Here is a 16,574-nt window from a genome sequence, read left to right as displayed (position 1 = left end):
TGTCAATATAATGATGAACGCACAGTAAAACAGTTATTTACAATTTTAGTAGATCCATTTCCCAACTATTGGTCACACGTAATCCTTCGTAGAGTCGTTTCCAACATGATTATTATCACACTTGCGTGAAAATCCAATGGTGGCTGGAACGGTGACCTGAAGGTCAAAATTTGGACTGACAAGAGCAACCGCTGGCGGCGCATCGTATTGTGAACCGTCAGAATTCAGAGGAAGAGGACTCCGAGTCTAAAGATGTCGAGTCATTGGGTGAAAATGAGTCTAGTTCTGATCTGAAAGACAATACCGCCTATCATTCCCTGTCAAGACTGGTTGGAAGAGGCCAAAGAATCAACCGAAGATGTGTGTAGTGTGAAGATAGCTTTAAAAATTATTCGATCATCATTTTGACTATTAAACCTACCTTTGCATGGGTTCTTCACCTTTTGCTTATCTGGCCCTGTATTTTAATTAGCAAAAACATAACGAATCAATTTTCCTTTCAATTAACAACGTTCCTATCTCGAGAAATCATCATACCAACTGCGGCCGGACGCACATTTATCCTTGGGAAGCTATAGCAAACAGAGGGAGTACGGTGACTGAAAAGATCAGATGTGAAAATCTATCAATTGCACACAAATTAATACAAATTAGAGTTTTATGTTTAAATGTAATAGCCAGAGTATACAAAATGGGCAAGTGGGCTACGGAGAAGTCTAGTAATATACCAAACATATAAGATTTTGATGCTTATTTTGAACATACCTGACTCATTTGAAGTTTGTGCCTTCCGTTTTGAAGCTCTCTTGGAGACAGTTGGTGTATCTATATAAATGAACGACAACGGACTTATTGTTGTTACCATAATGCGGCTTGGATAAAAAATCTTTTAACAAAGCTGTCGTTTTTCTATTCTATTTTGTGTCAGACCGAAATCACGGTTTCACACAAATTTACGATATTACTTTAACTTTATTACGAGAGAAAACAAGAATTTCGGAAAGACCATGTTATTGTACTTCTGAACACACACTGACAAATATCACCGTTACGATATTTTGGTACTTTCCCATAAACTTGACTGTTATTTACCGTAAAATTTAATTACTATTTTACGGAATATAGGCATGTTAGCAGTGGACTTCGGTTGTATATATAAATGCGCACGTGACATCTACAAGTCGCCATACCGTATTAAACGATATAAGGTACCCGGATGTACATAAACTCCCCGTGCAAAAGTATAGGGAAAATGACAGGTCGCAAGGAAAATTGCTTTTGCAAAATAGTGGCATTGATTGCAAAGGGTAAAATAACTTGACCCGAAAGATAAACTCTTTATTAACGTTTTCCATCACGGAAAAAAAATTAACTACAGAAAAGCTAGATATAGCTGATTTACAAACTTATATTTCATAATTTCCGTACTAAATGGGCGTGCCAATTGGCTATATCTATGACGTAGTGCTGGTTTCATACTATCATGCTGCTTGCCGCCGAGCGGCGTGACACACGCGCATTGTAGACAAACAGACACAATCAAGACTTGTGAATGGCTGATAAGTCATGCCTCTTGTCGCAACGGCATGAAAGTATGAAAGGGGACATGATTGGCTTTAAGGTCAGAACTGTGCAGGCGGCGGATGACATGATCGAGCCGGCAACTTGTGAAACCGCCCGGTTAATTTTGCGGGGTTCATTATCGAACCCCAACGGTTTTAGCTTGTATTTATATTATTTATCAACATAGGCCTATTTGTTTGTGATATTTCAAGCGTTTTAAAATTTCAAAATAATCCCATTCAATTACACGGTTGACGATGAAAATTTACTGAATTTAGAGAATGCAATGCGGCCACCACCTGGAACTGTGGTCGCAATTTCAGTGATTGACAGTGAGGTAACACGAACATGGCACTGGCCATCTGGTCACGTGCGCATTTATATATGCGCATTTATATATACAACCGAAGTCCACTGGTTAGTACCACTAGACTGTATTTTATGTGTTGGGGTGGGTGTAAAGTGTTGAATCTTAGCCGTATTGTCCTGAGTGTGTAAATTCGATTTCGTATAATGTACAGTGTATTTTAACGGTAGAATGTTGGCAACACAGTTATTTTAAAGGGACATTAAAGGAACATGCGGTTTCGGAATAATAGTAAGTCTAAGAAGAATTAAAAGACAACACTAAACACGTTTTACTCAATTACCTTGTCTTTGATCAGCGGAATTTTCGAATGTAATTTTCGCCGCAATACTTTCCAGGTTCCTTCTGACGGCACACGCGCGGTTTGCACTATCTATACTGAGTATTCGTAACTGCTCGTAATTTTCCTGAATCTCCATTTTGATTTTTTTGATTTCTTTGTCAGCATCAGCAACTGATTCTCCTTCCTGTGTTAGGAACTGGACAAGTGATTGGGAGACCGGTGGAAGCTCTGGAGGTTTGCTTGTTTCAGCCTCGGTTGTTGCTTCGGCGCCTTGTGTAGTAGCCGCTTGCTTTCCTATGTCTGCAGAGATATTTTGAAGGTATGCCTTAATGTACGATCTTTTTTCAGAATATACCTTTTTTTTTCAAAACCGATTTTTTTGTGTGGCATATTTGTAATACTTACACATGTTCCAACTTACATCTATGAGCAAACTGTCAAATTCGCCCAATTTGTAGTAAAACGGGATAATTTTCTATTGGTCCGACATATTCTCATAATTTTCAGATTATGATAATATAGACTTGACATTTAGTATGGAATATTTTTTCGCAAAATTCCAAGACTGTCTGGAAGGGATCTGCATAAACCGCACGAGGTAAATATTAATTGGGGTGTGTCGGGAGATGGTGTAAAGCAATTGTTTGACAGAAAACGGTCTTTCCATTTGTTTACATTATGGTGCTCATAGTGTAGTGAATTAGCCTAAAATGGCGGATTTAGGGAGACTGAATTTGATTTTTGTGCGGGTCAATTTTCTGAATTTGAGCAGCATTATTCTGATATTATCATATTTATTGAGGTTTGAGGTGATATTTACTGAACCTAAATACCAATTTAGGTGTTCGTCAGACCTGAAATGCACTTGTAATTTACCAGCTTTGAAAGTGGGAGGAGCTTTAAAAATATGGCTCTTAAAAGTGGTACACACTCAGACAGTTTGAATGGCCCCTGGGGTCAAATGTTATAAACTTACTGTACACAGAGAAACAACGTTAGTTCATTAGACAACCAGGAATCTGGGCAGTTGTTTTGTACCGTAAGTTTATAACATTTGACCTCAGGGGGGCCATTCAAACTTTCTGAATACGTACCACTTTTAAGGGCCATATCGTCTGTCTAATTCACATTTAATAGCCTGGACATGCCCAGATGACTCGCCGTGACCAGTGACAGCGCTATGTTTGAAGCTCAGACAAGGATTTTGATTGAAAGTACTCTGCTTGTTCTTGACGTCACGGTGAATACGGCACAGAAGGCAAAACATACCCTCACCTTCAACGTAGACCAGCCACCATATTCCTGAAAACATAATCATGAAAAACATCATGTAAGTATAAAAATGTATATGGACTTGTTTTTTCAACTTCCATTTTTTTCTACTTCCCAAAGTTATGGTATAAATAGTTAAATTAAATACAATTACCGGTTTTCTCGCAAAATGACGTTTTTTTAGCTGTTATCCATGAGTGTTTGAACATGTCTGCACTACGCTTCTTCTTAGCGGAACCTTCTTCTGACCTTACTGTCTTCAAATGGCGAATTCGTTCCTTCTCCGTGTCTGGTATGTCTGAACAAGTCGTTGAACAAGTGTAAAAGCTGTGGAGCCGATTATCTTTGAAAGCAGTAGAAAAATATTCTTCCAAAAGCTTAATGGCCTCCTCAGTTGATAAAGGCTTTGGCAATGGATGGGTACTTCCAGAGTCTAAATTTAATAAATGCGAAACAAAGATAGAGAGCTTGTATACGGGAACAGATAAATCTTGGATTTTATTTGCAGCGACAACGCAGCAAATGTACTTATGATTGAGTCTTTTCGCTTCTCAAGACTAATAACTGTTTTGCGCCACTGAGCAATTACCGTAAAACCTCGTCTACAAGCATATAGAGTGCTTCTGATGAAAGCTAAATTATGGAATTTGAGCAAATAAATTACAGATATAAGCGTATAAAAACAATGTCTCGTATAAATTTAGCTTTCATTAAAAACACTATATGCTTGTAGACGAGGTTTTACGGTATATCCTCAGTATCAATGACCATACGAACTGTTTGTTACTCACCTTTATTTTGAATTGAGCCATTCTTATTGACATCTTCGTTAAGTCTACTTGAAGTAGAATTGTAATCCATATGCGGAGGTGAGGGCGCAGCTACTTGCTTGCTTTCTGTAGGCTTGTCAGAAGCAACATCTGCACCAGATTTGGCAGTGTCTGAAACTATTAAAATGTGTTGTGCGCATTTGTAAAGAGGCGAGCCGAACGTACCCAATCAATTGATGAACGTTAAAGAAAGTTTATATAATATAATAAATTATATAAATATTTTAAGGCAGATACGTAATAAAAATAAATAAAATGTAGACCATATTTATAGTTTAAATTGTGATTAATCTGCGTTGTCAATGATAGTAGGAGATTTGGAAACGATCTCGAATCATTATCTTGGATTGGTTGACTAACTGGTATAACCTTTTGGGTGTTAGATGACGTCACAATGTATTTTAATGGAAGCCCCTATCCACGACAATACTACCCAGGGACGTAATAATGCTGGGGCAAAGGTCTGTTCGTTAAGAACTTTGTCACAGTTCAGTTCGAGGAGACACGGGGTCCAAAAAAGGATATTTTCCTCTTCACTGGCTTCTCCAATAACATTAATTGTTCTTATTATTATTCCTTGCTCATTAATATGCGCATTTCACTGCTCATATCCTTGCTCATTTCACTACTCATTTCCTTAATAAAATGAGCAAGGACTGAGCAATTAAGCAAAAGAATAATATTGAAACGACCATTAGTGAGTTTGATAATATTGATAACACTAAGAAAACTGTTTCACTAAGTTCTTGTCATTCGAAGATTTACCTTCAAAGAGTCAACATGGATATTATTTCCACAGTGATCAGTCACTACCTTGGCACCTGTGTGACAAACACTTTGGTCGAATGTATAACTTAAAGTTGTCTCGGTCCCAGCCGGTTTGTGTTCCTCCGTGACGAAGGAGCACAAATCGGCTGGGACCGAGACTAAACTTAAAGTAGACTAAAAGAAAGTGTACATACTACACCGAAAAGGAAACTACAATGAATGAAAAAGTTGACGATGAACCGGATATCTTGTTGACGATGATCCAGAATATTCTATGGGAAACAATTATGAACCTTTGTTTAGAGCATAGGATTGAAGATTCAGAAGTAGAAGATTCTGAAAGTGAATCTCCGGATAAAGATAACAATTCGGTCGATTCATAATACGATGCGCCTACAGCGTTTGCTGGGGGAGAGGTCAAAATACGCAGTGCATAATGGGAGAACGTCGACATCCATAGCCCGCGTTTAAATATACAACACAGTAACGTAAATGTCATTGTGTGTTTAAATGTCAATATAATGATGAACGCACAGTAAAACAGTTATTTACAATTTTAGTAGATCCATTTCCCAACTATTGGTCACACGTAATCCTTCGTAGAGTCGTTTCCAACATGATTATTATCACACTTGCGTGAAAATCCAATGGTGGCTGGAACGGTGACCTGAAGGTCAAAATTTGGACTGACAAGAGCAACCGCTGGCGGCGCATCGTATTGTGAACCGTCAGAATTCAGAGGAAGAGGACTCCGAGTCTAAAGATGTCGAGTCATTGGGTGAAAATGAGTCTAGTTCTGATCTGAAAGACAATACCGCCTATCATTCCCTGTCAAGACTGGTTGGAAGAGGCCAAAGAATCAACCGAAGATGTGTGTAGTGTGAAGATAGCTTTAAAAATTATTCGATCATCATTTTTGACTATTAAACCTACCTTTGCATGGGTTCTTCACCTTTTGCTTCTCTGGCCCTGTATTTTAATTAGCAAAAAACATAACGAATCAATTTTCCCTTTCAATTAACAACGTTCCTATCTCGAGAAATCATCATACCAACTGCGGCCGGACGCACATTTATCCTTGGGAAGCTATAGCAAACAGAGGGAGTACGGTGACTGAAAAGATCAGATGTGAAAATCTATCAATTGCACACAAATTAATACAAATTAGAGTTTTATGTTTAAATGTAATAGCCAGAGTATACAAAATGGGCAAGTGGGCTACGGAGAAGTCTAGTAATATACCAAACATATAAGATTTTGATGCTTATTTTGAACATACCTGACTCATTTGAAGTTTGTGCCTTCCGTTTTGAAGCTCTCTTGGAGACAGTTGGTGTATCTATATAAATGAACGACAACGGACTTATTGTTGTTACCATAAATGCGGCTTGGATAAAAAAATCTTTTAACAAAGCTGTCGTTTTTCTATTCTATTTTGTGTCAGACCGAAATCACGGTTTCACACAAATTTACGATATTACTTTAACTTTATTACGAGAGAAAACAAGAATTTCGGAAAGACCATGTTATTGTACTTCTGAACACACACTGACAAATATCACCGTTACGATATTTTGGTACTTTCCCATAAACTTGACTGTTATTTACCGTAAAATTTAATTACTATTTTACGGAATATAGGCATGTTAGCAGTGGACTTCGGTTGTATATATAAATGCGCACGTGACATCTACAAGTCGCCATACCGTATTAAACGATATAAGGTACCCGGATGTACATAAACTCCCCGTGCACAAGTATAGGGGAAAATGACAGGTCGCAAGGAAAATTGCTTTTGCAAAATAGTGGCATTGATTGCAAAGGGTAAAATAACTTGACCCGAAAGATAAACTCTTTATTAACGTTTTCCATCACGGAAAAAAAAATTAACTACAGAAAAGCTAGATATAGCTGATTTACAAACTTATATTTCATAATTTCCGTACTAAATGGGCGTGCCAATTGGCTATATCTATGACGTAGTGCTGGTTTCATACTATCATGCTGCTTTGCCGCCGAGCGGCGTGACACACGCGCATTGTAGACAAACAGACACAATCAAGACTTGTGAATGGCTGATAAGTCATGCCTCTTGTCGCAACGGCATGAAAGTATGAAAGGGGACATGATTGGCTTTAAGGTCAGAACTGTGCAGGCGGCGGATGACATGATCGAGCCGGCAACTTGTGAAACCGCCCGGTTAATTTTGCGGGGTTCATTATCGAACCCCAACGGTTTTAGCTTGTATTTATATTATTTATCAACATAGGCCTATTTGTTTGTGATATTTCAAGCGTTTTAAAATTTCAAAATAATCCCATTCAATTACACGGTTGACGATGAAAATTTACTGAATTTAGAGAATGCAATGCGGCCACCACCTGGAACTGTGGTCGCAATTTCAGTGATTGACAGTGAGGTAACACGAACATGGCACTGGCCATCTGGTCACGTGCGCATTTATATATGCGCATTTATATATACAACCGAAGTCCACTGGTTAGTACCACTAGACTGTATTTTATGTGTTGGGGTGGGTGTAAAGTGTTGAATCTTAGCCGTATTGTCCTGAGTGTGTAAATTCGATTTCGTATAATGTACAGTGTATTTTAACGGTAGAATGTTGGCAACACAGTTATTTTAAAGGGACATTAAAGGAACATGCGGTTTCGGAATAATAGTAAGTCTAAGAAGAATTAAAAGACAACACTAAACACGTTTTACTCAATTACCTTGTCTTTGATCAGCGGAATTTTCGAATGTAATTTTCGCCGCAATACTTTCCAGGTTCCTTCTGACGGCACACGCGCGGTTTGCACTATCTATACTGAGTATTCGTAACTGCTCGTAATTTTCCTGAATCTCCATTTTGATTTTTTGATTTCTTTGTCAGCATCAGCAACTGATTCTCCTTCCTGTGTTAGGAACTGGACAAGTGATTGGGAGACCGGTGGAAGCTCTGGAGGTTTGCTTGTTTCAGCCTCGGTTGTTGCTTCGGCGCCTTGTGTAGTAGCCGCTTGCTTTCCTATGTCTGCAGAGATATTTTGAAGGTATGCCTTAATGTACGATCTTTTTCAGAATATACCTTTTTTTTCAAAACCGATTTTTTGTGTGGCATATTTGTAATACTTACACATGTTCCAACTTACATCTATGAGCAAACTGTCAAATTCGCCCAATTTGTAGTAAAACGGGATAATTTTCTATTGGTCCGACATATTCTCATAATTTTCAGATTATGATAATATAGACTTGACATTTAGTATGGAATATTTTTTCGCAAAATTCCAAGACTGTCTGGAAGGGATCTGCATAAACCGCACGAGGTAAATATTAATTGGGGTGTGTCGGGAGATGGTGTAAAGCAATTGTTTGACAGAAAACGGTCTTTCCATTTGTTTACATTATGGTGCTCATAGTGTAGTGAATTAGCCTAAAATGGCGGATTTAGGGAGACTGAATTTGATTTTTGTGCGGGTCAATTTTCTGAATTTGAGCAGCATTATTCTGATATTATCATATTTATTGAGGTTTGAGGTGATATTTACTGAACCTAAATACCAATTTAGGTGTTCGTCAGACCTGAAATGCACTTGTAATTTACCAGCTTTGAAAGTGGGAGGAGCTTTAAAAATATGGCTCTGAAAAGTGGTACACACTCAGACAGTTTGAATGGCCCCTGGGGTCAAATGTTATAAACTTACTGTACACAGAGAAACAACGTTAGTTCATTAGACAACCAGGAATCTGGGCAGTTGTTTTGTACCGTAAGTTTATAACATTTGACCTCAGGGGGGCCATTCAAACTTTCTGAGTACGTACCACTTTTAAGGGCCATATTTTAAGCTCTTCCCATGTTCAAAAAATTGGTACATTGCAAGTGTATTTCAGCTGTGATGAATGCCAATGGCTGACGAAGTTTAGGGAGACTGAATTTGATTTTTGTGCGGGTAAATTTTCTGAATTTGAGCAGCATTATTCTGATATTATCATATTTATTGAGGTTTGAGGTGATATTTACTGAACCTAAATACCAATTTAGGTGTTCGTCAGACCTGAAATGCACTTGTAATTTACCAGCTTTGAAAGTGGGAGGAGCTTTAAAAATATGGCTCTGAAAAGTGGTACACACTCAGACAGTTTGAATGGCCCTGGGGTCAAATGTTATAAACTTACTGTACACAGAGAAACAACGTTAGTTCATTAGACAACCAGGAATCTGGGCAGTTGTTTTGTACCGTAAGTTTATAACATTTGACCTCAGGGGGGCCATTCAAACTTTCTGAGTACGTACCACTTTTAAGGGCCATATTTTAAGCTCTTCCCATGTTCAAAAAATTGGTACGTTGCAAGTGTATTTCAGCTGTGATGAATGCCAATGGCTGACGAAGTTTAGGGAGACTGAATTTGATTTTTGTGCGGGTAAATTTTCTGAATTTGAGCAGCATTATTCTGATATTATCATATTTATTGAGGTTTGAGGTGATATTTACTGAACCTAAATACCAATTTAGGTGTTCGTCAGACCTGAAATGCACTTGTAATTTACCAGCTTTGAAAGTGGGAGATGAGCTTAAAATATGGCTCTGAAAAGTGGTACACACTCAGACAGTTTGAATGGCCCCTGGGGTCAAATGTTATAAACTTACTGTACACAGAGAAACAACGTTAGTTCATTAGACAACCAGGAATCTGGGCAGTTGTTTTGTACCGTAAGTTTATAACATTTGACCTCAGGGGGGCCATTCAAACTTTCTGAGTACGTACCACTTTTAAGGGCCATATTTTAAGCTCTTCCCATGTTCAAAAAATTGGTACATTGCAAGTGTATTTCAGCTGTGATGAATGCCAATGGCTGACGAAGTTTAGGCAATGCCACTTCAAACCCATAAATTTAATAATAACAGAACAATGTTGCAGAAAGTTCGAAATTGTGTCCTCCACAAACCTCAAATTCAGCCTCCCTAAATCCGCCATTTTAGGCAGATTCGCTACATTATGAGAACCATAATGTAAACTCATGGAAAGTACATTTTCTATCAAATAATTACTTTACACCATCTCCCGACACACCCCAATTAATATTTACCCCGTGTGGTTTATGCAGACACCTTCCAGACCAGTCTTGGAATTTTGCGAAAAAATATTCCATACTAAATGTCAAGTCTGTATGTCGGAACGATCAAAAATCTTAGTCTCCTACGAAGCCAATTTGGTTATGCTCCCTCCACATCGTAACCAAACTGGATGCGTAGGAGACTAACTCTGAGGCCGCACTCGGCATCCTAATCCAAAAAGTGCGAGATATTTCGAGTGATAGAGGTGAAGTTTATAATGTTGTTTCTTTGCAAATTACCAGCGTTTTTCGCGTCCAAATGTATTGGGAACTTTTATAATGATTGCATATTAACTATTTTATCATTTTGGAAGAAAAAAGAAAAAACTAACAGATCGTACAATAACGCTTTAATTCTCACATGATATCTAATGGGGGTTGGGCAGTCCTGCATGGACAGAAGACACCCATCCAACTAACAGTTCATTGTAGGTGCTAGAGTGACCAATTAATCACATGGTGGTTAAAATGTGCAAATTAGGTCATTGATATTCTTTGACATGCAGATGATATGACAGAAAGTACAAAATAAGAAAAAGTTTACCTTTGGGGAAGTTTTTGAGTACTCTTTTATATTTTTTCTCGTCAATATCCACAGTGATATATAACTTCTTGCAGAGACGCTTGCCAAAATTCTTCTCGTTGATCAGTGTAGTTTTCAGCATGTCATGAATTGTCTTGCTTTTGTTGTACATTTTCCAGAAATGTTGTAAATCCTCTCTTGAATGGAAATGGACTACAAACACGATGTATCCTCCTGGGGTGGAGCCAGATAATACCTGCATCAGTGTGCCTCCTGCTTGCGCAAAAACTTCTAACAGAGCAGTGATCAGCGTATCGGGAGACTAAATTGAAGAAATGGAAAGTGTTTTCAGATTATTTTTAACAAAATATCTATTCCAGCTCCGGTGACACCTCGTTAATTTCCCTGGACCTTTGAATGCATTGAAATATGTATTAGCATTTTACTTTGAAAAATCAATACAAGCGTTGCAGTGCTACTTTTCGTACCCCTCCAGTTAAGTGAACAGAGGACCAATCCTACCAGGCAAATATGAAATGATGACAAGAATTGTAATAACGTGTTTAGCTGAACTCATGGTCGCATTTGGAACAATTTTGGATGCAAATTTTGGTGGCAACTAACAGTCCTGAAGATCATGAAGGAAAGGCAGAAACTTCGTAATTCGGGTTCGTAATACCTTGATCTAGCGAATTGCAGGACAACCCGCGACATGATTTACACATTTGGCTATAACTACCACAATTGTTGAATTTTGTGACCTTAGAGCAATTTTATGGGTTCAGCCAATATTTGCAAATTATCGCATTTATGGCAGTCCCATGAATTGATAATAGGTCTACTAATACGGTGCTTTTTGTAGGCCTACCTTTAGTTCAAATCTGGGAGCATTTAACGTCACTACTTCCTCTTGAAGTGTTTGTACCAGTTGTTGCATCTCTTTCGTCTTCTTAGTTCCTTTCTCTATATCACGAATACACGTTTGGATTTCCAGATCTGGAGAAAAATAATTAGTGAAAAACTGAACACCTTTATAGGAAACTTTATGAGTAAATTTACGCACCTACACCCTGACCCCCTCAGCCACAAATGCATAGGCAGAATTTACATTTCATTTTTATTTATTTCCTCATTTCCTCAGACACTAGGGCTGGACATTTCGATAATATTTTTTTAACCCTCCAAACAATTGTAGATGTTTTTAATATTTTCAACCAACATTCCAACCAAAACATTTGGTGATCTTAAATCTATTTATTATGTAGCCCTAATAATATACCGAAGATTTATTTTAAGATTGTGGCATTTTGATCCTTATTTTCAACCTAACTCACTTGGAGTTTGTATCTGCCGTTCTGAATCTATGAAGTAATGACAAAGTCGTTATTCAATTCTACTTTGCCTCAGTAAAATCACGGTTTCTCATAAATGCACGCAGGGCCGGATTTACTTGTTTGGGCGCCTTGGGTCAAGCAAAAATTGGAGGCCCCAAACTCTCAGCGACATGTGGTTTCGGACTATAACAAGTCTACAAAGAGAAAACACTAAACACGCCTTACCTAAATTACCTTGTACTTGATCAGCGGGATTTTCGAATGTAATTTTCGCTGCAAAACTTTCCAAGTTCCTTTTGACGGCACTCATGTGGCTTTCTCGGTCTTTACTGAGTTCTTGTGACTGCTCCCAGTTTTCCTCAATCTGCTTTTTGATTTTTTCGATTTCTTTGTCAGCATCAGCAACTGATTTTGTTGCATGCGTTAGGAACTGGACTAGTGTCCCGGGTACCAGTGGAGGTTCTGGAGATTTGCTGGACATGGTCGTTTCATCCTCTGCTATTTCGGTGCTCTGGGTAGCCGCCGCCGCTTGATTCCCTGTGTCTGCAGAGATATTTTGAAAAGGTATCATAATTATCATAATATCGCATAATATGATGATGTTGGGTTGTTCCCGCATGGACAGAAAAACATAATAGGCTGGGCTAAGCCAAAGCAATTAACTTGACCCAAACTCATGTATAGTTTGATCAGCTCTTAATAGGCGGGAAATGTTAGGCTTTTAATACAACTACGCCGAAAAGTAGACCCACGTTAAGAGTGCTATAGTATTAGTTAACCTGTCAAATAATAATTTGTGATGCTTCTGGCGAGATATCACAAGACATTTATCAAAATAAACTATTTTGATATTAATCCGCGATGTTATAAGGCCCGCCGATTACGAGCTGATCAAAGTTTAGCACCCAATCATGTAGCACCAGCAATCATCGTTCTTTCCTCGCGCACTTCTCCAGCTTTGGAAAGTTCATTTAGGTGTAGAGAAACTATTTAATCACATGTCATAGTTAAAATGTGCAAATTAGGTAGGAGGTCTAATTCGTTTTCTTTTATTATGCATATGGTTTGATAGAGAGTGCAAAATAAGGAAAATTTACCTTTGGGGAAGTATTTGAGTCCTCTTTTATATTCTTTCTCTTCGATTTCAATACTGACATCGATCTTCTTGTAGAGACGCTTGGAAAAATTGTTCTCATTGATCACGTCGGTTTTCAGCATGTCCTTAAGTTTCTGGCTCTTGCACTTTTTCCAGAGGTTTTGTAGATTATCCCTTGTGTCGTACCTGACAACAAACACGATGCACCCTGCTGGGCTAGAGCCAGAGAATATCTGGCATCACTGTGCCTCCTGCCTTTGCAAAAACTTGTAATAGAGCAGTGATGAGTGTATCAGGAGTCTAGATTGTAGAAATAGAAAGTGTTTTGGGATAAACAAGAATTATGATTACGTACTATTCCCTGAATTTAGCCTTATGGTCGCATTTGGAACATTTTTGGATACAAATGCGACCGATTTAGTCGCAACTAGCAGAAAGTCTTGAAGCGAACATCATGCAGAAAAAGGTACAAACTCCGGACTCGTAAAACCTTGATCCACCGAACTGCAGAACAACTCGCGACAGGATTTAAACGTTTGATTACACGTATCGGGTCACCAGGGGTCATCTGAGGTCAAATTAGTAAAAACTTGGTGGTACAATCACCACTTAGAGCCAAATTTTTGGAAGGTCATTTCGGGGTCACCAGGGGTCATCTGAGATCAAATTGTCACATGGGCATAAAACTTGGTGTGTACAGTCAACACTTAGAGCCAAATTTTGGGAAGGTCATTTCGGGGGCACCAGGGGTCATCTGAGGTCAAATTAGTATAAACTGCCGTATGGGCATGAAACTTGGTGGGTACAGTCACCATTTAGAGCCACATTTTTGGACGGTCGTTTCGGGGTCATTGACTGAGGTCAAATTAGTATACATTGTCGTATTTTAGAAGGTCATTTCGGGGTCATCTGAGGTCAAATTAGTATAAATTGTCGTATGGGCATGAAACTTGATATGTACAGTCACTATTTAGAGCCAAAGTTTTAGAAGGTCATTTTGGTGTCATCTGAGGTCAAATTAGTATAAACTGTGGTATGGGTATAGGTTCTTGCGCAGTTTGTTAAGTGTAACAGCCAGGTAATCGCGACAGCCGAGAACCTCCAAATACGGGTGACCGCCTAGTATGTATAGGCCTAGGTTAAACTACCAAACTTTATGACCTTGAATGTGCAAATTATCGCATTGTGTGTCATTTTATAGGAAGGTCAACTTCTCTTTTAATAACAGTATAGCTGTGGGAAAAAAGGGAGGAAATAAAAAAAAACGAGAGCGGGAAGAAGACAATAAAGAGAAACAGGAGACAGGAAGTTAAGACAGAGAGGGTGGGGAGGTAGGAGCAGGTTGCAAAGTTCCATCAATATTAAAATGAGGCATATGGAAGAGAAGAGAGCTTGGCCACTTGCAATGGAATGAAGATTGTTTAAATCTCGCCAGTAACAAGTAGATTTGCCTCTCTATGAGATAAATGCCCCTAGACCCCCCCCCCGCCCATGCACCCTTGTTCGAAAAACCCTGGCGCCACCCCTGCTATTTATATGGTACTTTAATGTCATTACCTTAAATTCAAATCTAGGAGCATTTAATCTTGCTACTTCCTCTTGAAGTCTTTGCACAAGTTGCTGCATCTCTTTCGTCTTCCTAGTTCCTTTCTCATCAGAAATCCACATTTTGATTTCCAGATCTAGAGAGAAACAATAAAAAATTTCAGTTTTTCAAAAGCACTGACTGGTGATTTTGGGTCTTTGACAATTGCGTAAGGGAACGATATTAAAAGGGCGGATCCAGGACTGTGAAAGGGACCTTGATTCATGAAAAATTCTACAACTCGCCGTAGTTGTCAACATTGGTAGACCCATGTTTTGTATAGCTTGTCAAATATCATCAAATGGTTATTAAATTCCGGTCTATACTTCTTCTCTCACAAATACATAGCTCAACCATGCCACTTGCACTTGTCTACTATAGGCTACCTTGCATCATCTTCCATACACTATATTTCAAATAAATCCTTAGGGATTGTGATTAGGGACCAATCAAGTATTTTAATACTTGATTAAAAACTGTGTAGACTCTCATTCATCTGGGTATGTTGAAATTAAGATTTAATTTAAATCTGGTCAACCAGACATACCTATTTTGACGGACGAACCGACGACGTTGCGACTGAAACCTTCAGTCTTCAGCTGGGTTGTGATGCAAATGACCGGGCCAAGCTGTCACACGGCTGGGACCAAATCATAAAGGACATTCCTCGTCGATTGTCATCAATACCGGAAGTGTCCGGTACTCAAGGTCATTGGCATCACAACCCAGCTGAAGACTGAAGGTTTCTGTCGCAACGTCGGTTCGTCCGTCAAAATAGGTATGTCTGGTTGACCAGATTTAAATTAAATCTTAATTTCAATCAAGTATTAGATTTAACAACTTTAAAATTCAAATCTTTAAAATTAATTAAAAATTAAAAATTGATTGGTCCCTAATTACATCCTTAAGGATTCATTTTTAAGTCCTTGTAATGTAGAGTGATAATGTTACATGTAAATATAATGATAATAATAATGTGACAATCAACCTACCAAAATAGCGCACATCATCTTCGGTCTTATTTCCTTTATCCAAAGTATAATTGCTGCTAACCCGAGTAACCCCGCTATCAGTATCACTGCATGTCAACGCGGCAGCCATTTTGATATTTACTGTAAAACTGACAAGATTCACACAAATATTTAATCAAAATTATGCCACAGCATTCATTCATTCATTCATTCATTCATTTATTTCCATATATAAAAATATACAACTACATCAAAAATATATAAACTACAATCAAGTACAAAAGAAACACAATATGGCGGAAAAGGCAGGAAGGCCAATAAGGCCTGAGCATTGCCTTTCCCTGACGAAAAAACAAAACAAAGATTATGAAATCAACAAATAAAAATAAAAATGAGGCTAACAGACATGACAAATTACAGTGCTCGAGAATGGCCTAATTGTACTTAGAGATAAGTTTTTGTTTAAGCTGTTTGCGGAAATGTTTTATGGACTTTGAGTCTTTAATTTTTTTATCTAGAGAGTTCCAAAATATGGGCCTGCTCGTTCGAATGGAATGGTCGGAAAAAACTCTTTTATTTTTTGTTAACTGGAGATCATTATTTCGTCTTGTCTGGTATTCATGGATGTCAGAACGTTTTGTAAAATACTCATTAAATGAATTCTCGCTATTCACAATAAGGGCGCCGCCAGCGGATTTTGCGATGTAATCGTGATGTATCATGGGAAAAGGTCGACATCCAAGTCCGCGCAATACGAATATTACCATGCTATTACATAGGAACACGTGACAATATTTTTTAGTTTGTCAATATAACGGTATTACACGCAAATCGATAGAGAAAAAATTGTGCACATTTCAAATCAC

General features: G+C 38.3%; 1 protein-coding gene and 1 long non-coding RNA gene across 2 annotated transcripts; both read right to left on the bottom strand.

Moving 5' to 3' along the window:
* Positions 1-402: 402 nt before the first annotated feature.
* LOC140149761 (uncharacterized) lies at positions 403-2,414 on the bottom strand. Its single transcript, XR_011858726.1, has 3 exons — positions 2,214-2,414; positions 766-825; positions 403-457 (listed from the first exon to the last, which is right to left on the bottom strand). It is a non-coding gene; the product is annotated as an uncharacterized lncRNA (long non-coding RNA).
* A 3,948-nt stretch (positions 2,415-6,362) lies between these two features.
* LOC140149760 (uncharacterized) lies at positions 6,363-15,881 on the bottom strand. Its single transcript, XM_072171812.1, has 8 exons — positions 15,730-15,881; positions 14,710-14,834; positions 13,154-13,452; positions 12,282-12,599; positions 11,591-11,718; positions 10,744-11,044; positions 7,816-8,114; positions 6,363-6,422 (listed from the first exon to the last, which is right to left on the bottom strand). Exons 3-7 carry the CDS (start codon positions 13,272-13,274, stop codon positions 7,906-7,908), a joined length of 1,077 nt encoding a protein of 358 aa, XP_072027913.1. The 5' UTR covers positions 13,275-13,452; positions 14,710-14,834; positions 15,730-15,881; the 3' UTR covers positions 6,363-6,422; positions 7,816-7,905.
* Between the last annotated feature and the right edge of the window lie 693 nt (positions 15,882-16,574).

This window comes from Amphiura filiformis, chromosome 4 (genome assembly GCF_039555335.1).
Source record: "Amphiura filiformis chromosome 4, Afil_fr2py, whole genome shotgun sequence".
Taxonomy (NCBI): Eukaryota; Metazoa; Echinodermata; class Ophiuroidea; order Amphilepidida; family Amphiuridae; genus Amphiura; species Amphiura filiformis.
The sequence above is the reverse complement of the archived record's forward strand: the minus strand, read 5'-3'. Positions and strand labels throughout refer to the sequence as shown.